This window comes from Podarcis muralis, chromosome 15 (genome assembly GCF_964188315.1).
Source record: "Podarcis muralis chromosome 15, rPodMur119.hap1.1, whole genome shotgun sequence".
NCBI lineage: Eukaryota > Metazoa > Chordata > Lepidosauria > Squamata > Lacertidae > Podarcis > Podarcis muralis.
The window spans coordinates 37,071,222-37,095,232 of NC_135669.1; the positions used below are offsets into that span (position 1 = coordinate 37,071,222).

Here is a 24,011-nt window from a genome sequence, read left to right on the forward strand (position 1 = left end):
AACTTTCCAAACAAAGGCTAATTGGGCAGTAAGTTAAAGGTAAAGGGACCCCTGACCATTAAGTCCAGTCGTGGCCGACTCAGGGGTTGTGGCGCTCATCTCGCTTTGCTGGCCGAGGGAGCCGGCGTACAGCTTCCAGGTCATGTGGCCAGCATGACTAAGTCGCTTCTGGAGAACCAGAGCAGTGCACGGAAACGCCGTTTACCTTCCCGCCAGAGTGGTACCTATTTATCTACTTGCACTTTGACGTGCTTTCCAATTGCTAGGTTGGCAGGAGAAGGGACCGAGCAACAGGAGCTCACCCCGTCATGGGGATTCGAACCACCAACCTTCTGATTGGCAATTCCTAGGCTCTGTGGTTTAACCCACAGCGCCACATTACACTAAATCAGGTTTCCCCATTTTGGGGAGCACTGTTATTCCCATCTAGGATTTCATTAAATAGTGCCATTAAGTGTGTACATAACACATTGCTAAATAGTTTGTGGAACACCCTGTAAGCCAGTCAATGCCAAGTGCCTTATATATAGCCTTTTAGATTTTTAATGGCTCTTTGCACCTCTTCCAGCTCAATGGGTTTATTTAGAACCTGTTTATGAGCCTCATAAAAGTTGTGGTAAGTGATTTATTTGAATAGTCATTAATTGCACCAGGGAGAGAGGGGGGTTGAAGTGTACAAAGTTGAATACATATAACATGCACTTATTTTTTTTGTACTGTAAGTGCCCATTGTGTCCTTGAGAAGCTGCGCTCTTCTGTTATTGACTCTCTGCTTGATACGGTTTGCCAGCAGTTTGGAGTTTTTCTTTTAAAGCAGCAAAACTTTAAATGCCGATTTTCCTTGTACAAGCTTGACGAGTCACTGCAGGGTGTTCTGTTTACAGTTCACAAAGAGTTTCCAGTGAACCACTGGAATGGCTCTGAAACTGATTGGAAGAGTGTTTTCCCTAAACTGCCGGCTCTCTAAGCCATGGGTAGGCAAACTAAGGCCCGGGGGCTGGATCCGGCCCAATCGCCTTCTCAGTTCGGCCTGCAGACAGTCAAAATCAGCGTGTTTTTACATGAGTAGAATGTGTCCTTTTATTTAAAACGCATCTCTGGGTTATTTGTGGGGCATAGGAGTTCATTCTTTCTTACTTTTTCAAAATATAGTCCGGCCCCCCACAAGGTCTGAGGGACAGTGGACCGGCCCCCTGCTGAAAAAGTTTGCTGACCCCTGCTCTAAGCAATCATGAAACCAAGAAAGCTCAGTGGACAGGGAAGAGGGGTCCAACAACATTGGGGGGGGGGCATAAAAAATGGGCTGTTTGAAAGAGGTCACCTTGGAAAGTAGTGAGACCTCGTTACAGGATTTTAAGCAAAGCCCAAGTAGCCACCAAAAAAGATGCTGCAGTAGCAGATTTGAGGTTGTACAAGATGACCCTTGAGGACATTTCCTTTTTTACTTTCAAAACAAGAATAGATAACAGGCGGACAATATTTTTTTAAAAAACAACACACACATACACAACCACACAACTTCAGGTGTTTCATCCAGAGCAAAGCTTTATTCACTTAAAAGAACTCTAAAATATCCAGAATTTCATTAGCATAGAATGTACTTCTTTTCTTTCTTTCTCTCTCTCTTTTTAAACAGTTGCACAGACTAAACTCACGAGCTCTCTGTTAATACTAACCATTTCTTTTAAAATTAAATTAATAGCCATTCTGGAAGACCAAACTCAAGTTGATAGAAAATATATTTATATATTTATATATATATTTATAATATATTTACTGTACAAAGTTTACAATACATTTGAAAAGGGGGAGGGAAAAAAACCCCAAACACACATCCATTTTCACCAATATTACAGACTTCATTTTACATACACCGTCAAAGTTGCGGTTGAGGAGGGGGGGACCCTTAATGTGCAGCTGCGGTTCACCAAAAAGAAAAAGGAAAAAAAAGATACGGCCTCACAGTGCTAATTCACTCGCTTACAATCACCACAAAAAGGAAAACCCACAAATAATTAGGAACGAACTGGGGCAGAGATCCCTTCCTCCCACCCCCGTCCAATGCTCCTGCGGCAATGCTGTACAATGCAATTCCTTCTGTTTCCTCTTAAAAGCAAGTCTCATCAAATTCAACTGGGCTTACTCTAGGTAAGTGGGTAAATTACAGCCACAGCTGAAAGGACTCCATTCATTCCCTGCCACCACCCTGCCTTCCGCCTGGGTTTAGTGGAGTGACTCTGGATTTACAGCAATGTAAACAGTGTTGGTTCATGCCTTTCACTCGCCCTGCTTCGCTCCCCAAGGATTTGAGCCTGGCTCCAACATATCCTTGAACACTGACAATGCAATGTGCTTGTCTGAATGGAGGACAGAAAGGGGTGTGTCAGCATGCTGAAATTGGCCTGCTGTGCAATCATTGGCTCGCCCACGTTTGCCTCTGGCCCCGCCCACTGCTGGCATGCAGCCCTCAGAAAGTTGTAAAGGAGGAAATGTGGCCCTCAGTCTGAAAACGATCACATGTTTTAAAGCTTAAATAGCTGTAGGGGAAAGGGTTAGGCCAGATTTATGGAGAACAGAGCTACGAAGGACTATAAAGACAGTCTCTCTTTCTCGAGGGATGGCTGATCTTTGGGCAGTCAGATGTTGCTGAACTCCAGACTGAAATCATCTCTATTGGCCAAGTTGGCTGGAGCAAATAGGAGCTGGGGTCCAGCGACACCTGCAAGGCCACAGGCTAGTCACCCCTAGTTAGGCAAATACATTCCCAGATGCTGGGAATAAAGAGAGATATTCCCATCATGCCCTGCTCTTGGGCACTCAGGGAGATGTTTGATGCATGTTGAATTGCTACCTCTTCCTTTGCAGTTTTATTAATTTCAGGTGTGCCAAACTGAGAATGATCCTAACTGAGAATGCAATGCTGGGAGGGGGGTTACAGTTCCCCAGAGCAACAGGAATTAAAATAATTTAGTAAGAATCCTTAGGGTAAGACTTCCCATTGGTGGCAAGTGTTTGAACCCCAGGCAAGAAACCAACTCTTCTTCCCTGCAAGCATGAGTGGATCTCTCTTCATTAGAAAAGGCAACCAAAGGAGTGCACTGTATTATAATCCAAGGACCTGGTGCACTGAGGGGTACACGGCATTAACTATACAGAGGAAAGTACTGATAAAGAAGCCAAAATTGGGCCCGTCAGTTGCACTGCGGATATTACGTGGCTTACACGAGACAACTTGCACTTTCCACCAGAACTGCAGCTTTCAGTGTTTGACCTGTGTCTGGGCCACATCCGTCTGTTGTGGTGAATGAATGCTCATTCACACCACACATACAAAAATCCCTGCTCATAAAAAAACTGAACATGGCAAGGTTAGAACTCTTTCCCCCTGAAATGCTAACTTCCTATGTGCAGAGAATGTGTACAGAGCAACATTAAAGGACGTGAGGGATGGGAACTGTAGCTGTGTGAGGGGGAAATGGGTCTCCTATCAACTCTCAGCACCCTAAACCAACTACAGTTCCCAGGATTCTTTGGGGGAAGCCACAACTGTGTAAATGTATTGGGCAGGTGTGGCCTTTTCACTGCATCGCAGTAACCAGAAACACCTCTTCTCTCTCCGCCCCCCCCCCTCAAAGAAAGGTACTTCTCTAAAGTACTTTCAGTGTCAAGGTAGCACATTTAAGCTCCCTTCCAATAAGATGTTCTGCCTTCAGTCTGTCTTCTTTAAAAAGGCAAAAACTGTTCTATCCCACAGAAATAGGCTTCCGTCTCCAACACTTGGGAGTGCGGTCAACGGTTCAGGATGAACCCCAAACAAGTTATCACCACACAGAAAAAGCCTCAAAAGAGCTCCCCCCCCCTCTTCACAGTCTTCTAAGAAAATGGCAGGACTGGTGGACCACCAAGACAAACAACTGCGTTGCGAGATTTCTTTACCCTGCCACAAAGGACCTATTGGACAGTGCTTGTGCCACCAACCCTGAAGGCTAACCCACTACCATACCTTGGCCTACATATTTTGGAAATTGCTCTTAATAATAATAATAATAATAAAGGCTGAGCACTTATTGGAGCCATTAGTGAGGATTCTTCTTGGGTAGACCCTGCTTTTTTGGAAGAGGGCAACAGCAGCATTAATAAATTACCACTTTTAAGTCCTCAAAAACTTTTGAGATTTCCCTCAGCAGACAGACATAACTCTGTCCCGCTCCCCGCACAGTCTCCAGCAACCCTCCTTATCATTCCTCATCTGGGATCCTTTGGAAGGAGTTGAATGAGAAACTGTGTCTCCTTTACACCAGGTGTACACAGGCCCTCCAGGTTTTGCTGGACTACAACTCCCATCACTCCTGTCTGTTGGGCCTACTGGGGCTGATGGGAGCTGTAGTTCAGAAACATCTGGAGTGCTAAGGGCTCCCCACATCCGGCTTACACAAAGCATCAGAGGATCACTGGAACAAGTGCCCTCTCTCCGCCCCCCCACAAAAAATCTGACTGTAACCCCCTTGTACACACCAGAAACCCCAAAAAACATAGAGTTCCACAGAATGACCAGCTCTGCCTCAAAGGGTTAGAAATAGTGGTTATTGGGGAGACACAAGCAGCTGTGCAGAAAGTGACAGCTCCCTAAAGAAAAAAGTCCTATTCAGTTCCCTTCTAGTGTCTCCAGCTCTTTAGATACCACCTACATACCTCCAAAGAAACACCAAACCTTCCCCAAAAACCATGAGGTAGGAAGCTTGCTGTAAAAAATGATCACCTACTACCCTCTATGCAAGGGGAGCAGAGGGGGACACATGACTCTTGTCCAGCAGGCCTGATTCAAAAGCACCTACCCCTTCATGGGGCAGTTTTGATAGGTCCACCCACCTGCCAATCACCCGATGCCATTATATTTCTGGAGAATCCATGCCTACTGGGAAGCGAACAGGGTTTGACGCTGCATTTAAACAGCGTTGAATGCAACAAACATTTCACACTTGAAGATCTCCCCAGAAATATATAGCATCTATCCCACTTTGCTTCAGCAGCCTCTAAGCTTATTTTTTTAAAACAAAAACAATGGGATTGTCTACACAAATTTAAACCACTTCCAAACTCTGCCTCTGCTATCATTCTCAAATTAGGCTAGGAAAGTGTGTTTCTCAAAAGGGAATGTGGGATTTCCTACCGCACACCTTCACAAAAGCAACAGTTCCTAGCATTCTCTGGGAGCTAGCTGAGGCGGCTGAACCAGTTCACACTTTGCATGTATACATGCCCCAAGGGGTGTGTGTGTGCAAACTTCATTTTGAACGGATCGAACATTTCCACAGGGCGAAACAGAAAACCTTTGCTGCTTCACAGATGAAACCAAGATTCATAGTCAGGTTGTTTTTAACAGTGCCAGTTGAACATTTAGGGAGAGGGGAAATGGGTTGTTGTTTTTTAAGATTAAAAAAACCTTTTATCACATTTATTATTAACCATGAAAAATATAATTCACACAAGGGGAAGACAACAACAGTCCATCAGAATGTAAACATTTTTTAAGTAAAGAAGATGCTGACTCGAGATGTCAGAAGCAAAAGTAACGAAAGTCAAAATGAAATCTCGTTGGGGGCCTGGGGGGGGAGACCGCATCTCCCCATGGCCCTTCGATTATTTGGGAAACTTTGCAGAGGACTCCGATGATCCACTTCCAGGTGTGTGAGTGACACAGATATATATTTTTTTTTCCGGAGGGTGGAAATGAAGAGAGAACCATGAACACACAACAAACTATATCTTTTGATTACTGGATTCCAAATCTCCCAAGGCAAATCGCTCGAACCGGATGGCAACTTTGCTACTGTTAATGCTGAAGAGGAAGGTGGAGGGTAAAGGGAGGGTGGGAAAAAAGGGAAATTAAGCAGTTTCACTTTTGAGACCTTGTACAAAAACAACAAGTGCTGATGATGAGCTAATTGGTTCCATGTACTAACACAAGAGAGCAAAACACTGAAGTGGTCTGGGAGGAAAACAGAAGAAACTGTACAACTCAAGGAAGCTTCTTTCTTACAGACAAAAGTGTTCTCTCCATTCTCGAGGTTGCAAAGCACAGCACTTGCTCTCCTCTCTATTTAAATCTCCCTTTGTGTAGAGATTTTCAAAAGGGATACATGACAAATCTGAAGAATCATGAACTGTGCAGGCTGTTTATGTTAGCCAGATTTAATATGTTTCCCTCAATGATAGTGAGAGGAAGATATTTAGCTCTCCCAGAATCAGAGCGTCTCGGCAAATGTAGTAAACAGAAACCTGATACTTTGGAGCATATTTTCTTTTCTTGTGATTTTGGCATTTATGCCAGAAGACAATTATTAGAGGCCTAACAACTCAATAGGCTGATTTCTTTACCACCAACGATTCAGGACCTGCTTTCGGACAGGAATGATCAAATTACTTTAATAGTGGCTGAATTTTTGAGTGCTGTCCATGTAGAAAGACTGGGTCATTATAAAGAGAATTAGTGGTTCTTAATTGATCGAGGATTCGGTAGTGTATTATTTATGCAAATTGATTTGCTCTGGAGTTAAAGATCTGACCGGGACAAACCTTGTTATGTTGAGCTCGTATTTTGCACAATTTTTATATGGTGTCTTGTTTGATAATGTGTGGTTTGCTATGCCTAATAAAGGATAACTATTTAAGGAAGCTTCTTAGGGAGAAGATATTTTTGGGGGGGGCACCTCACCTATGACATTCCGCTGATATGGAAACATATCTCATTGGAGAGGGGCACGACCTATTTTACAGACAAACACGCAGCGTCACTTGCAAAGTGTTTCTCTTGCTGCGCCATGTTGATCAGGAAAAGTCTGCATGCCCGAAGTTTCTGACCCAGTCTGTGTGTAGGAAAAGTAACATATTTTGGGGCTGGCTCAAGACACATTGCCGCCAAATTTGGCCTCCCTAAATTGCTCCACCTCCACACTAGTTTAAAAGGTAAAGGTACCCCTGCCCGTACGGGCCAGTCTTGACAGACTCTAGGGTTGTGCGCCCATCTCACTCAAGAGGCCGGGGGCCAGCGCTGTCCGGAGACACTTCCGGGTCACGTGGCCAGCGTGACATCACTGCTCTGGCGAGCCAGAGCCGCACACGGAAACGCCGTTTACCTTCCCGCTAGTAAGTGGTCACTATTTATCTACTTGCACCCGGGGGTGCTTTCGAACTGCTAGGTTGGCAGGCGCTGGGACCGAACAACGGGAGCGCACCCCACCACGGGGATTTGAACCGCCGACCTTTCGATCGGCAAGCCCTAGGCGCTGAGGCTTTTACCCACAGCGCCACCCGCGTCCCACCCACACTAGTTTACTTGGACACAAACCTGAAGGAAGCTCTCCTGCACTCCAGATGTTGCTGCACACTTAGAATCAAAGTATTATGAGCTGCATGGATGAACTTTATTTCATAGAATCATAGAATCATAGAGTTGGAATAGACCACAAGGGCCATGACCACTTTTCTCCCATCACTGCAGCTAGCTCAGGATAAGGGGGGGGGGGGTTGTAGTTCAGCAACATCTTAGGGTCTGCTAGTTCCCTACCCAAGTCCAATGAAAATCTGTAAAGCACTGAAGATTGGACAAGATCCCCCACCCTACTTGTCCCTTTCGGACCACCCTCCTTGAGGAGGAAAGCAGAAAGTTCACTGGCTCTGCTGCTACAAAGCTGGGGCCATACTCTCCTGCCTAGAAAAGGACTAGCAGGGGAATTTCCTCTGCCAAATCATGGAATTGTAGAGTTGGAAGGGACCCAAGAGTCATCTAGTCCAACAATGCAGGAATCTCAGCGAAAGCATCCACGACAGATGGCTATGCAACCTCTGCTTGAAAACCTCCAAGGAAGGAGCGTCCACAGCCTCATGAGGCAGGAAGTCAACTGAACCAGGCTCACCTCCAAATCTAAGGAGAGAGGTTCAGCCATGGTCTCCTGAGAAGGAGAACTCACTCAAAAGGGGTTTGGGCAGGGGGGGCTGGAGAGCAAGGATGTGTAGATTTCAAAAGGAAGCTGAGACTCAGTTTGCCTATTGTTTCCCAAAGTGCAAATTAGGTAGCTTTGCTTGCAAGTGAAAATGGAATCAAATTTTTAGTGGATCACTGGCTTTCTTGCCCTTGAGCTCATCTCTGGGGAGGAAAAATGTCATGGGTGAGATGCCCCTCTGAATTTTGCTCTTAAGTCAGATTTCCCACTGCTACACCTTGAAGGGACAAGCGAGAAGCAGAAACACAAGCAAAAGCATGCCCCACAATGCTGGCCCCTGTTGAACGCTGCCTCAAACACACAAATGGGATTAGGATTATTTTTTTTAATGAACTAGGAGCTACTGCACTGACATTAATTTAGTCAGTTAAGTTGGTCATAGTTAAAAACTGCCCGGAGAAGATTAACCAGGCAGCGGGTTGTTGTTTTTATTTAAGTCCTTATTTATTTTTCATTATTTTTTAATACAAATAACTTGTTAAAAACTGCCTTCTCTCAGAAAAGCCAGAAAGGCGAGAGGCAGATCGAAATGATAAATAAACAGGAAGAAAAACAGTTACAGGCTTCAAGATGGCTAGCTTTGCTCCTGCGTGAATTTACACAGATTTAACCGATTAAACAATTAACGGATTGAAAACGCTCTTGTTTTTAACCCATCTCTAGTGGGGAAGGAGAGGGAAATATGAACATCAAGAATTATCCCAACTGAAGCTGTAACTTAACAGACTTGAGAGCAGTTTTCCAATCCGCTGCTGCTGGCTGGCCCCAAAAATGCCCAGATGGATTTATTAATTTCCTTAAAGCCCCTCTCACCCCACCAAAAAGGAGAAGCACGCAACACTGCTTGGTTGGTTGGGGTGTTTGCTTTACAAACTTGCTTGAGATGCTGGTTGGTAAAAGTTCAGAGAAATAACCGCTGGGGGCAAGTCTATAGAGGAAGGAGGAGAATGCCGGGACAGGAAGAGGCGAGGTGACAAGTGCTGCAGCCGCTGAAAACGCTTCGGAAGAAGGGTTAATCTGGACCAGGTGTTAGTAGAACGCCACAGTTCTTGCAGACAGGAATGGTTATTTCGAGTTACAGCAGCCCACACCAAGAGAAGAGGCGGGGAAAAGGAATTCGTAGAAGCAGCAAGGGGCATCCAAGGATTAAAAACCGGCAGCATGTGTGGTTTTTGTGTGTGTGCTTGCGTGCACACGTTTAGAGCAGTTGTCCAAGTTGCTGAGTGGGTTAGGAGACAAGGAAGCATGCAAGGCAGAACCCAACTATTGCATCAGTAGCTACATCCTATAAGGAAGGAGGTGAAAGGCAAAGGGAGAAAGACAAGAGAAGGAGTGTTAGTTCACCGTTAAAAACTCAGCCGTACAGCAGAGCTAGCTTTGAAGGGCTCTGCGGTACAGGATCTGCTTCGCACCTGGGTAGGGCTGGGAATGTCCCCTGCGCGAGACCCTCGAGAGCTGCAGAAAACGCTGAGCAAGATGGACTCAGGCTCTGACTCACTATAAGCTGGCTTCCTGTGATCCCAGCACACACAGCAGAATGATGCTTGTATCTTTAAGCAGAGATTGGAACAGTGCGTTTACTGTCGGAGCCTTAATTCTTTCCCCCCATTTCTATGTAGATAGTCTGGTTGGGGACAGGGGAGGTGTAGCTGTTTGAAAGCAAGACCTTTGTGCCTAGGTGTGTGCTGAATTACCACACACGTATATGCCCCTCTGAACCCACAAGTGAATTCAGGAGGGGCAGCTGGTAACCTAATAAGGAGTCTATCTTGCAGAAATAGCGAGAAGTTAGGACCCATGGGACCTTAGCCATTCTCCTTAGCAGTGGGCAGGACTCTGGCTGTGTACACACCATAGATTTAAAGCATGTGACTTCCCCCAAAGAATCCTGGGAGCTGTCGTTTGCCCCTCACAGAACTATGATTCCCAGCACCCTTAACAAACTACAGTTCCCAGAATTATTTTTGGGAAGTTATGAACAGCCGTGCCAAGGGTGATCAGCTCAAACACAGTAAACCATGGCTTGCAGAGGGAGCCAAAATGGCACCCTTTAAAAAAGTCGGACTACATTTCCCATCAGCCCCAGCCAGCAGGGGCAAAGGCCAGGTGCGATGGGAATTGGAGTTCAACAATTTTTGGAGGCCGCCTTGTCAGCTCTCCCTGCAAACCATGGTTTACCATGTACAAGCTGTACCATGTACAACTTTGTGACGCACCGGTGGGCACACTAAAGACACATGGGCCTGCAGTGTTAGTGTGTTAAATGCAGATATGCATGAACCTACAGAAGCTTTCACCCCGTTGCAAATATTGGGTCCCCAACCAGCATAATCAACTGTGATTTCCAGAAGCAGCTTAGAGGCAAGCGGACACAGGGCAATACGTACTCGGCTGATTTCCAGAAATGTCCCGGATGAGAGAGCCTCCGGTTGAGTTTTGGCAGTTTTTCAAGCATTTCCATCAAGAGAGTGAAGCTGGGACGCTCACTGACATCGAAAGACCAACACGCAGAGAGAATTTCCTAAAAAGAGGGCATTGCGTTTTTAACAGGCAGTTGTGTTACTTACTTCACATTGAAAGGGGATATGGCAAGGGTAGGCATGTTTTTGAAAAGCAGCTCAGGGAGAAACATGACCAGACTGGGGAGCTTTCATGGGTTGTTATAACAAGGGAGGTGCAAGGAGTTTTAAGCTTCAATCCTGGCTCCAGAGTTACAGAGGCAATTGAGTTACAGATAGGTAACCGTGTTGGTCTGCCATAGTCAAAACAAAAAAAATTCCTTCCAGTAGCACCTTAAAGACCAACTAAGTTAGTTCTTGGTATGAGCTTTCGTGTGCACACACACTTCAGATACCTGAAGAAGTGTGCATGCACACGAAAGCTCATACCAAGAACTAACTTAGTTGGTCTTTAAGGTGCTACTAGAGGCAATTGAGTTTCCCTTCAACCAGCTACGATTTCCCAGAGTGGTTAAACAATCCAGCCACCTTCCCAGGAAACTCTGGGAACTGCAACTGGAATGGGAGTCTCCTAGGAACTCTCAGCACACTCAACTACAGCTCCCAGGATCCTTTGGGGTTGCTTTCATGGGTTGTTGTGATAGGGGAGTACGTTTTAGCTACCATCTCGGCTTCTGGAGCAACCAGATTGCGGGTGCCTAGGCTGTTCCCAGCTACTTTAGGCTTAATCCTGCACAGGGATGCAGTCAGAAGACAGGTGTGTAGCAGGTGTGGGAAACCTATAGGCCTCCAGTTGTTTGGGAAGGACCATAGCTTAGTGATAGAGCACCTAGGTTCAATCCTGCCTGAAACTCTGTAGAGCCAATGAATTATAGCCACGGTAGACAATATCAACTCAGATGGGCCAATAGTCTGACTTGGTATAAGGCAGTTTCCTGTGTTGTTGAACTACAACTCCCATCATCCCACACCACTGGACCAAGACATTTTGGAGACTGAAGCAAAGGGGACAAGATGGTGCTTCTCCCACAATCGAGGCTGGATAGCATCCTCCAGCGCATGGCGGGCTAGCTAAGGAGGCACGAGGCAGGCCTGCCCTCTGAACACAGCACCGCTATCCCCCTTTCCAGCATCTGAGATCCTGTCACTCTGCCTAACGCTTGGGCCGGCCCCGGGTGGTTGATGTACTAAACGCAGCTGCCAATGGAAGATTCCCCCATCCACTTACTCCAACTTCTTTCCCCAAGCTGCTTGTGGAGAGGACCTGTTTCATGCCTTCGCCACTCCCAATCTGCCAGATCAACGCCTCGGCTGGCTGGCTCTTAAAGGGCCACTCTCTGGCTTGGAGCTCATACCACACGGTCCTGAGAGGCAAAGAGAGGTTTTGAAAAGTTAAAACAGGAAACCTATCAATGTACATCTCTGCCCTTCCTCCAAGCATTATGTCCCCAAGATCTTACGGTATTCTCACTTAAACTGAAAAGTTATTAAGAACTGAAAATTGAGAGCCAAAGGTCTATCACTGTCAGGGCCCAACGACAGACACGTCACCAAGAACATCATGGAGCAGGCCCTGCGGAACTCCCTGCCAGTTGAAGTTCAGTGGGAATCATCCCTCCCTTCTTTTGGGTGTGTTTTTGGAAAACTGGACTGTTTAGGCAGGCCTTTGCAATACGAAATTTCTTCTTTTTAACCAATCGGCGTTTACCGATGTTCTCACACTTACCCAAAAGCATAGACGTCAGCCGCCTTGGAAAACGGGAGCTTATCCTCATCCTTCCCTGGAGCCATCTCGCGCACGATCTCTGGAGCCAGGTAGCACAGCCAGTCGTGGGGCAGTTTCAGTTCGTTCTCGCGCCTGGTGTCAGAAAGGGGAGCGTTACTGGACTTGGTGATGTACCCAGCAAAGTTCTACTCAGAGAATTTCATTTCATTTATTAAACTTATTAGTCACTTGTCACCCAAAGGTTTCAAAGTTCCTTACAACAAAATGAAAAAAGGTATACAGTGGTACCTCGGGTTACATACGCTTCAGGTTAAATACGCCTCAGGTTACAGATTCCACTAACGCAGAAATAGTGCTTCAGGTTAAGAACTTTGCTTCAGGATAAGAACAGAAATTGTGCTCTGGCGGTGCGGCGGCAGCAGGAGGCCCCATTAGCTATAGTGGTGTTTTAGGTTAAGAACAGTTTCAGGTTAAGAACAGACCTCCGGAATGAATTAAGTACTTAACCCGAGGTACCACTGTACAATACACAGTACTATAGGGAAAAGGGGTGTACGTCATATAATACATGAATATTTCATATAACATCCATGCGGGGGGACGGGGGACAGGGGCATGCCAGTAGCGAACAACATTTACAATACTCAAAACAATAAGCAAAGCAATACTCTAACCCCCCAACTAGCAAATAAGCAAAACCTCAACCACCCTCTAGTCCAAAAATCATCCCCATCGAACCAACATTTCCCCCCATTTAACCTTTCCACCCCACCCAGAAATCTGGGGTCAAGGCCAATGTTACAAATCAGTGGTGGGTGGGTCATCCAGGGATGGTCTGGTATCTCTACTCTCCCTTCAGGGGGACGCAGCAGCAAAGCAAAGCAGGAAGATGGCAACAAAAGTTTCACCTGCTTTGCAGCTGACCTGGCTACTGCTCCTGTCTTGCTGCTGGTGCAGTGCAGACCCATTAAAATAAGCGAACCCATGTTGGTTCACTTTGGCAGGTGTACCTTGAGCGGGGCTAGCATTGGATCCAAGCCAGTACTCTACAAGGCCAACACAACTTGGGAACTCAAAGGAGGGGATAACTCAGTGGAACAAGATACCATACTTTCCCATGTATTAGACAAGGGTTTTTTACTCCAAAATTAAGTAAAAAATGGGGGGGCATCCTATACATGGGTAGTGCTGAGGGGGGATGGGTGATTGGTTGCCTCCGCGAGCAGGATTGGGTGAGTGAATGGTGTCTGCTGCAAGGGCTGCTTTGTATTGGCTGCTGCTTTGTGAATCGGGTGGATTACCGTATTTTTCGATCTATAACACGCACCTGACCATAACACGCACATCGTTTTTAGAGGAGGAAAACAAGGGAAAAAACATTCTGAATGAAACAGTGGATGTATCATTTTTGTGCTTCATGCTATGGCCACAGACATGTGATCTGATGCTGAATTTGGGGTGACCCAATGCAAAGATCCTGAGGATCCATGTGGATCCATGCTTTGTAACCATGTTTTTGTGCCATTGCAGCCCCAGGCAACAGTGGGTGCGTGATTTTTGGGGGGCAGGCTGTAGCCATGGACATGCTATGTGATCTGATGGTGAATTTGGGGTGACCCAATGCAAAGATCCTGAGGATCCATGTGGATCTATGCTTTGTAACCACATTTTAAGTGGGGAGGGAAGGAAAAACACAGAAGGGACAAGGAGCACGAGAGGGGTGTGCAGAGAAGCAGCTGGCTAAGAATGCAGGAGAGGGGTATAACGGGAGGGAGGAAAGGAAGGCAAAAGTTTCCCCCCACCCAAGCACCCAAGCCAGCCAGCTCTCTCTCTCTCTCTCTCTCTCTCTCTCTCTCTCTCTCTCTCTCCCACCTGCATGTTTTCAGCAGCACCAGAGCACAGAGAGGAAGGAACGACACTCTGCTTTCCCCTCTGCTTGCCTGGAGCGGAGGGGCTTTCCCTGCTCTTTGTTCCGTTTGAGCAAACACAGCAAGGAAACAGAGGAGGGTGGGCAGTAAGACCCTGAGGCAGAATGCAGGAAAGCAGCCACTTCCTCTTTTCAGGTTTCCCTTCTCCGAGATGAGCGATTTGATTTTTGCCTCCACTCGCCCCAGTCGGCTCCAGGGACCACACATTCGCTCAATAACATGCACAGACATTTCCCCTTCCTTTTTAGGAGAAAAAAATCTGCGTGTTATAGAGGGAAAAATACGGTATTTGTGGATGCAGCAAGGGCTGCTTTGGATTGGCTGATACTTTGTCAAATGGACTGGTTATTAGCAGATGCGTCAAGGGCTGTTTTGGATTGGCTGCCGCTTTGGCAACTTGGATTGTGTTGCTTGCTATTGTTAGCTTGTGCCAGTTGGGTGAGTGATATTTGGTTCGGCATTCCCCCCACCCCAAATTGCTCATTTTCTTAAATTTGAGCCCCCCCAAAATAGGGGGTGTCTAATACATGGGGTTGTCTTATAGATGGAAAAGTACGGAGAATAAGATGAAATTGGGGGGGGGGGGCTTCTATAGGCGCCATAACTCAGTGGCAGAAGGTCCCACGTTCAATTCCTGGTTCACATAGAAGCAAATGGAGAAAGAGGTAGCAAAAGAAAACTTACCTTCCCTCCTGAACCACACCAGAAATCCCGAACAGACCAAAGTCTGTGATCACAACTTTTCCGTTTTCATAGAAAACGTTCTTCGACTTGAGATCTTTATGCACAATCCCTTTTGCGTGGAGATACCCCATGCCCTGGAAAACATCAGTCTGTTAGCCTTTTTGCAGGCAGATCTGCATTCCTTGGCGTGCTACCTGGTCAAGCCCCTGCTGCGTCCACTCCTAGACCCCTCCTGCTTTATATAACATTTCCTTCTCTTTCTGCTCATCTTGCACGCACCTGTCACCCATACTGTAGAAGGGGACAGCGTGGGCTCCTATGGTATGGTGAAATAGCACAGCCTTGAAATGAATCTCCCCAAGTTACTAGCACACACACAGCAAATATCACTAGCTTTGTCGCCCTACGCAGTTTATATCAGTCATTTGTGGGCAAAAGAAAGCCAGTTATTTAAAGATGTCTTTGCCTGAGCCCCTGAAAGAGAAACCTAAACTCCAAGTACCACTGCCAAAGGCAATATTGACAGTCAATGTTTTTGATCCAGGATGGGCAACCAGTGGCCTTCAGGTGTTGCTGAACTATAACTCCCATTATCCACTACCATTGACCATGCTGGCTGGGGTGGATGGGAGAACATCTGGAGACACACAGATGTTCTCCATCCCTGTTCAAATGTTTACAAGAGAAACAGAAGAGGCGGGGCAGAAAGGCAGAGCAGTGGCTCCATCCACCATTGGCTCCAGCCCCCAATTCATGTTTTCCACAGGGGAAAAATGGTTCCCTATCCCAGGTAGCCTTACATATTACCTTAATAATCTTATGCAAAATGCTTCTTACCTTAATGATCTCCTGGGCGATCTGCCTGGTCTTGTTAATATCCAAAGATATCTTGGGATCCCTTACAAACGAATGAAGCGTTCTTCCTTTGCAGAAGCTAAGGCAGATGTGGGTAGACAATTGAGTTAAGAAGAAAAATCAGAACTGTCTTGTGATGAGTAAATGGTATAAGGAATGGTTATGCTCACTTCATACTATCCCATCACAAACAGGCACGTACCCTGGCTGAAAAAAGCTACAGATCCATAGGTAGGCAGGTAATAAGAGTCCAAGGGTATAAATGATGGAGCATGATAACTGTCAGAACTAAACGCGGTTGTCTTCAAACCAGTGCTTGCAACCGAGGTTAGGGGCTGGTTTGCAACCTTGGTCAAAAGCATAACTGCCAATAAGGATCTCCAGATTTTGTTTTTCAAACAAACAATGCACTGATTCGTATTTTAAAACTGTTATTCCACCTAACAGCACGCTCACAGAGCAGCTCATAATAAAAAGAGGCGACAAAATATCAAAACTACACTGAATTAAATCAAAATTATATCTTTAAAAAAACACCACCAAACACATTCAACAAGTAACTCAAAGAAGCATGCAATATAATCAACAGGGCACCAGTACACAACACCAGCACAAACTGAAAACTTGTTTTTTTTAAAAAATGTAAAAGATCCCATGAAACTTCTGTAAGATTCTCATCAAAGGTAAAATAATGCTCCCCTCAGAAATGCAATAGCAGTTCTGAAATCCCTTTATGCAATTTCATTAGGCTCATCACACGCACCCTTGGGTTTTAGAGGATTAATCACCTCTTCTTCCGATTCATTAAATTTGTGGATTGTCCGGTAGCTTACAAAGTTATTGCTTATTGCTCAATATTATTCTTTTAGGATAAACTTTAGATGGGACACTTTGGAATGTAAAAGATGAGGCCAGCAGCCACACCTTTGATATTCAGTTTGGAACTGTAGAACTAACAAAGCCCTAGCAGATCTAATTTCTTTTTAAGTGCCAAAATAATAAAATAATAATAATAATAATAATAATAATAATAATAATAATAATATCTTAAAAATCAAGATGCTTACCTAGTAATGATTGCTAGGTGAGGGGGGTTCATGCAGGCCCCCATGAAAAGCACCACATTCTCATGTCTGGTTTGTCTGTAGTTCATCACCTCCTTCTTGAACAGTTTCAGGTGGTCCTGATTGTTCCCATCGATTTCCAGCAACCGGATGGCCACCTCCCCGTGCCATTTCCCCCGGTAGACCTTGCCCCACCGCCCTTGGCCAATGGGGTCGCCTAGCTTGATCTGCTCAAAGGGGATGTCCCATTCTTGCAGGTAGACACTGGTCTGGCTGACATTCCGGGACATCACCCCTCGCCGCCAGCGGTCTCGCCGCTTTGGCAGGTCGTCAACCTCATCTTCATCATCCTCGGCTTCCGATTTGTTCTGTTCTTGGTCTTCCACGTGCTTGGGAAAGAAATGGGTGACGGGAGTATCAGATACCGAGTCCTGGTCGGCCACATCCTCCCTCCCCAGGCCTTGTGGTGGAAACCCTTTGGATTGTCCCACTTCAGCATGGCTAAATCTCCAATACCCTTGGACACACACACACACACACACACACACACACACACACCCTAACACCTTGCATTAAGAACATAAGAAGACCCTTGCAGGATCAGGCCAATGGCTCATCAGCATCCTGTTCTCACAGTGGCCAAACAGATGTCTGCAAGGCCTGCAAGCCAGACCTGATCAACTCTTCCTTCCTGTGGTTTCCGGAAACTGGAATTCACAAGCATGCAAACTCTGGCAGCGGAAGAAGAGTATAACCATGTTGGTTAGCGGCCACGAATAGTCTTATCCTCCGAAAAATTGTGTAATCCTATTTTAATGGATTCACATTGATGACTAAAGGCAAAGGTAAAGGGACACCTAACCGTTAAGTCCAGTCCTGGATGACTCTGGGGTTGCGGCGCTCATCTCGCTTTATTGGCCGAGAGAGCCGCCGTACAGCTTCCGGGTCATGTGGCCAGCATGACTAAGCCGCTTCTGGCGAACCAGAGCAGCGCACGGAAACGCCGTTTACCTTCCTGCTGGAGCGGTACCTATTTATCTATTTGCACTTTGACGTGCTTTCGAACTGTTAGGTTGGCAGGAACATTGATGACTACCGCTGCCTTTTGTGGAAGCAAATTCAATAGTTTAATAGTGGAAGATAAGTCCCTTCTTTTGTCTGTCCCGAATCTTCCAATGTTTATCTTGAATTCAGTTCTAGCATTGTGAGAGAGGGTGGGGGAGAACTTTCCTCTGTTCGCTCTCTCCTTGTCATGCATCATTTTATATATATTTTTTCATCAGACCTTTTATTGGCATCACATACAAACATCCGAAACAAATCAACACAGAATCACCACTTCCCCAGTGGCACAAAACTTTTGCTAAAAGAAAGGAGGCAGAGCAGTCTATCGTCACATCTCTAGGTCTCCAGGGAGATCAGATGTCTGCGGTATATTTCGATGACAAAAAACCAAATAGAGATATTTAGCCACTAACTTGGTGAGCTCCTGATCATTCCCCAGTAATAGAAAACGTATGACCTCATTTTATATGCTGTCATGTCACCTCTTACTCGCTTTGTCTCTTAACTAAAAAAGTCCCAGTTCCTACCACCTTTCCTCATCAGTGAGTTTCTCCATCCCCTTATATAATTAAATAATTTCATAAGTTGTGAGTCTTTGTTTCTCATGATTTTGTATGTATTGTGGTATTTTATGCATTGTGACTTGCAGTTATTTTTATTTCTCACAGTTTAGTAATTACTTATTGGTTAAAGGCAAATTTCTGTCTAATTATTTGCTGATGTTTTGGGAGTTAATTTTATTGTGTTCTAATAGATTACTGAATATTACTTTATTTTATATAAGCCATTCCATTTTAAAGTTATGCTTTGTTTTTGTATTCATTATATGGTGTGCGTTCTTTGTTGTTTATGTTGTTGCTGCAAAAAACGCCTTGTGGACAGTAATATAGAAAGGTGGTATACAAATTAAAAGTGAAATGAAATTATAATTTTGAACCTTTTCTGAACCTTTTCCAACTCCACAATATCCTTTTTCATGTGAGGCAAGCAGAACTGTAAACAGTATTTCAAATGTGGTTGCACCACTGATTTGTATAGAGGCATTGGGATGGACCAGGCACTCGCCTAAGTCTCTGACTCCTTGTTCCTGATTCCACTGCCTTGCTGAGTTGCACCTTGCCTGAACACTCTGTGCTAATCAACCTTGCACTGTGGCCTGACCTAGCCTCTGGGTCGTGTTTTGGGCCAAGACTGACTGTGCTTGACCTTGGCTTGTAGAGACAAGACTGCACCTTGAACCCGACCTTCTTGGATAAGTGTTTCGGGGAAAGGCTTTTACCTCCTGAGACTGAATCTCCAGAGGGGCACCCCCTGGAGAACAACAGAAACATTCCAGTGTAGCCAACAGAATAGGCTGCTCTGCGTGCGCTCGGTTGCAGGGTGAGTGTGGGTGCCTATGGGTCCACAAAGTCTGGCGACCCCAGTTATACGAATTAATAATTTCACTCCTCAAAAAAACCCTCAACAAATGGAGACTTACCTCCACGTCACGTTCTTCAACCCCGTCCGTCTCTAGGTGCTCATCAGCACTATTTGACAGAGAAAAAAGGAAAAGAGAGAGTTGACAATGCAAGATGGCACAAACGATTGAGAGTTATGATGGCCCAATGACTGAGGTTCAGGTAGAGATGGGAGACTATGTCACTGTTGATTCTTTCATTTTTCCTGCCTTAGGTTCAGTTCACCACATCGGTTTGCAATTTATTTTTTTGTAAGTCTTCCCAAAAAATTGTCAGCATTTTAGTGTAAATTTATCCTGCTGTACATATTTTTATATATGCAATTTTGTCTAATAGTCACATGATTATGTCAGCATGCCTGATGGTGGTGGGACCCTGACACTGGCATTAAATGATTAAAAAAACCAAAAAACCAGTGAGCGCTGACCATGCTCAGTAACCACGGAATATTGAACGTCGACCAGAAAAGAAAAATGGAAAACTGGGCAGGGGAACGGAATGGAGTATCTATGAGAAGGGCACATCTAGTTGGCTAGAACAGGAGCACCCCTGTTGGGCAGTGAGAATACAACATAATGTTTATTAGTTGATTCCTCCTGTCCAAATAGAATTGTTAGAAGGAGAAAGAGAGAAAAACAAAGACTAACCGACTTACTTAGTGCTTTCAGTAGTTTCCGAAGGTTGTGTTACTTGGGGGGTGTTGGGAATTTCTACAGAAAAGAGCAATATATGAAAAAAGAAATTGATGTTTGCAGTTCAAGGTTGTCGTTGTTTTGCTTTTAACAGCTGCAGTAACATTCACCCAATAAGTACCCAGCCACGTAGAACTAAAGACCTAATATACATAATTCAGAAGAATCACAGTCTGTAGCAATCCTGGATTGTACGACTGATGGGGAATCAAATCTACTACATAACCTTCTAGAAATCTAGGTTAAAATCTCTCTTCCTGATGTGTGTGCTTTCTACATGCAGTGCAGGGAAACATTTCAATAAACGATTCCCTCCTCGCCGCTCAACTGCGGACTGAAGTGGTACATTCCCATGAGGCCTGTTACACATTTATGTGACCCTAGTCATCACACTGTGGCAATACTATGCAGCGCTGGAAAGCAGATTGCACCATTTTGCAGTAACTGAGCTCCTACAAGACTAGACCAGCACTCCAAGCTTAGTGAATCATATGAGCAAAACAATTTTGCTGGTAACAGGAAACTACTACCTTAGCTTAGTATCTTATCCATGGGCAGGCAAACTAAGGCCCAGGGGCTAGATCTGGCCCAATTGCCTTTTAAATCCGGCCCGCGGACGGTCTGGGAATCAGTGTGTTTTTACATGAGTAGAATGTGCCCTTTTATTTAAAATGCATCTCTGGGTTATTTGTGGGGTATAGGAATTCATTCGTTCCCACCCCCAAAAAAGGTCTGAGGGACAGTGGACCAGCCCCCTGCTGAAAAAGTTTGTTGACCCCTGAAACAGTGCCCCTCCAATTTTGCAAGAATATGTCTTTGTCATCACATCCTTAATGTCCCTTTTAATCTGGAAATATCTGGGATCAGACCTGGGACCTCCAGATCCACAAAATCTGTGCCCCACCACAATGCCGTCATCTCTCTCTGCTGTGCCTGTCCACTATTACATCTGCTTTGGTGTTTTATACAAAACTCACCACACTGCCAGCACCAAACAAGATATTGTAGTGCTGCTTTCGCTGGCTCTTTGTGGACTACAGCTCCCATCATCCCTGATCACAGGCCTCAGCTGCTGGGGCTGATGGGAATTAGAGTCCAACAATATCCAGAGAGCCCCATGTTTGCCACCACAGCAGTAAACCGAAGTTTTTATTTTACATCGCCTTGAAACAATTCCATTGAAGGAAATCAATAATAATAATAATAATAATAGTTGTTGGTTTGCACCCATCAGCACTTTCTGTGCTATTTAAACAACATTGGCACTGCAGGGAAAAGGAAATGTTCCAGTTTGTTCATGCAAGCAGGGCAGAACGTTGACGCATCATGCAGAAGGAAGTTAAGTCACTTCGCCCTAAGCCCACCCTCCGTTCTGAGAGTGAGGGGGAAACAGGAGCGTTAGGAGAAATGGCACCAGCCAGTTAGAAGCAGAAGAACTCACCTGGGAAGATAAACTGTTGTCTATGCTGAATGTAGTAGGCAGCTTTTTTAAAAAGGAGGAAGGAAAAGGAGGAGAGGACAGCAAAACAAAATGTAAAAAAAATCACAAGAGATTAGCATGTGAGAAAACCATGTCAGCAACTGCCCCCATAAATTCAGTGAATTAATTCAAGTTCATCATTAGTAAATTGTAAAACAAAACAGGCAAGGCGGGTGCATTTGAGTGCATGCATTTTGGAAAGGTTGCAGCTGGGTTGGAGAATGCATCACCTCCTTTCACATTCAGGAGAACAATGCAAAACTTGATTTAACTGCCATTTATAGCAAACCACACATCTCCAAATCAAAGTGCATGGCCCCAGAGGTGGATAAACCTACTGGTGTAGCTCCCCTTCCCTGGCATTAAAAGTATAAATGAAACAACTTAACCTAATGGTAGGGTTATGGCTCTGCTCCAAGCATCCCCTGTTCTACCACCCTGGTCCCAGGGAACAAAACCACAAATTTACCTGGAAAGTTGAACCGGCTGTCCCGTTGGCCCATGGGAGATGGGTTTGGGGGTGGCGTTGCACTGGGGGGGTTGGAAGACGGGAAGGGGGCTGGGGAAGACGGCGTGGAGGAGGTTGTGGAAGATGGGTTGCTGCTGGAGTCGAGGTGGTTAATTGTAGGCGGGTGGTCCTGGAAACAGACAAGAGAAGGCAGAAATCGTGAGCCTTAAGCCTTGATAGCTCTGATTCAGCCAGAATGTTTTCCACCACTTCTAAAAGGTTATAAAAAGCTCGCAGGAACAGGGGAAGAACCGGGAGGAGCACGTCGCATGCACATTAATTATCAAATACTTGTTCAATATAAAACACAATATTTATCATAGTGCAAAGCATTTACCAGAAGACAAAATAAGAAGTTTTACAAACTAAATTTAATTCAGATCTGCACCCAAGGAAGCAGATGTTTTAAGCAAAGAAATTATAACTGGCTTCCAGTTATGCAAAGTTTGTTTCTACTGTAGGCCAGATTTCTAATAAGCAATTAATTTAAACAAACCAAATAACTCTGAAGTGAAATCTGCTGAGTTCAGTGAGATTTAGCCCTAGGTAAATGTGTCTATGACTGCAGCCTTGTTCTTTTTTTTTGATTGTTTGGCCAGTCACGGGGGTGCAATCCTCTTCTGGGGGTCCTCTGCTGGGCTTCGCACCCTTTTTGTAAGCCCAGTACCTTTTTTGTTAGAGCTTTCGGAAGAGTCCCAAACTGCGGCTCTGATGGTCGGTCCACCGGGTTATTGATGTCAGAAGGGACAGACTCTGCCCGCTTTAATCGGGGTACTATTGAGGATGGGTGGAAGAGAAAAGGGGGGGAAGAAAACAATTTCTTGTTATTGCAACAACACCAAGGTGACAAATTAGCTTGGGTAGGGCAGAAATGAGGGGGGGGGTACCCAATTAAAAAAACCTCACACTTACTGGGTAAGAAAGATATTCTACAAGGTGGGGCTTCTTTCGTGCATTTGTTATGACACTTTAATCTGCAGACAAGAAAAAGGTGAATTAGAGATTATATAACATTATATATAGGCATCCCCTGTTTTAGACGTGACTGATATGTGTGTAATTGTGTACATGTGCACAGTGCAGGACCTGGAAACATCCTAAAAGATGTCACTAAAACGGGATGCAGGTGGCGCTGTGGGTTAAACCACAGAGCCTAGGGCTTGCCGATCGGAAGGTTAGCGGTTCAAATCCCCGCGACGGGGTGAGCTCCCGTTGCTTGGTCCCTGCTCCTGCCACCCTAGCAATTCGAAAGCACTTCAAAGTGCAAGTAGATAAATAGGTACCGCTCTGGCGGGAAGATAAATGGCATTTCCGTGTGCTGCTCTGGTTCACCAGAAGCGGCTTAGGCATGCTGGCCACATGACCCGGAAGCTGTACACTGGCTACCTCAGCCAATAAAGCGAGTTGAGCGCCGCAACCCCAGAGTCAGTCACGACTGGACCTAATGGTCACGGGTCCCTTTACCTTTATATACTTATTTAATTTACATCCCAACTGGTCAGGGGTCTCTTTACCTTTACCTAAAAGGGCAGAACGAGGACAGAGCACTGCAGAGTAGGGGGGGGCAGAATGGGGTGTTTCAATGAAGTTCAAGAAGTTCAAGAAGGACACTGACAAACTGGAACGTGTCCAGAGGAGGGCAACCAAAATGGTCAAAGGCCTGGAAACGATGCCTTATGAGGAACGGCTAAGGGAGCTGGGCATGTTTAGCCTGGAGAAGAGGAGGTTAAGGGGTGATATGATAGCCATGTTCAAATATATAAAAGGATGTCATATAGAGGAGGGAGAAAGGTTGTTTTCTGCTGCTCCAGAGAAGCGGACACGGAGCAATGGATCCAAACTACAAGAAAGAAGATTCCACCTAAACAGTAGGAAGAACTTCCTGACAGTAAGAGCTGTTCGACAGTGGAATTTGCTGCCAAGGAGTGTGGTGGAGTCTCCTTCTTTGGAGGTCTTTAAGCAGAGGCTTGACAACCATATGTCAGGAGTGCTCTGATGGTGTTTCCTGCTTGGCAGGGGGTTGGACTCTATGGCCCTTGTGGTCTATTCCAACTCTATGATTCTATGATTCTAAAGGCACGTGCTTT

The 24,011-nt window shown here is 45.4% G+C and overlaps 1 protein-coding gene across 1 annotated transcript in view; it reads right to left on the reverse strand.

The window, feature by feature from the left end:
• Positions 1 to 1,527: 1,527 nt before the first annotated feature.
• The window catches only part of KSR1 (kinase suppressor of ras 1), a 116,800-nt gene continuing 94,316 nt past the window's right edge, over positions 1,528 to 24,011 (reverse strand). Inside the window, exons 8-20 of the mRNA XM_028708776.2 lie at positions 22,837 to 22,898; positions 22,592 to 22,698; positions 21,886 to 22,054; positions 21,378 to 21,419; positions 19,900 to 19,954; positions 19,265 to 19,313; positions 16,723 to 17,108; positions 15,638 to 15,734; positions 14,801 to 14,934; positions 12,189 to 12,320; positions 11,691 to 11,826; positions 10,391 to 10,524; positions 1,528 to 5,839 (exon numbers count right to left, since the gene is read on the reverse strand). Of these exons, the coding sequence (XP_028564609.2) occupies positions 5,761 to 5,839; positions 10,391 to 10,524; positions 11,691 to 11,826; positions 12,189 to 12,320; positions 14,801 to 14,934; positions 15,638 to 15,734; positions 16,723 to 17,108; positions 19,265 to 19,313; positions 19,900 to 19,954; positions 21,378 to 21,419; positions 21,886 to 22,054; positions 22,592 to 22,698; positions 22,837 to 22,898 (1,582 nt within the window). The 3' untranslated portion in view covers positions 1,528 to 5,760. The remainder of the gene's footprint in view (positions 5,840 to 10,390; positions 10,525 to 11,690; positions 11,827 to 12,188; positions 12,321 to 14,800; positions 14,935 to 15,637; positions 15,735 to 16,722; positions 17,109 to 19,264; positions 19,314 to 19,899; positions 19,955 to 21,377; positions 21,420 to 21,885; positions 22,055 to 22,591; positions 22,699 to 22,836; positions 22,899 to 24,011) is intronic.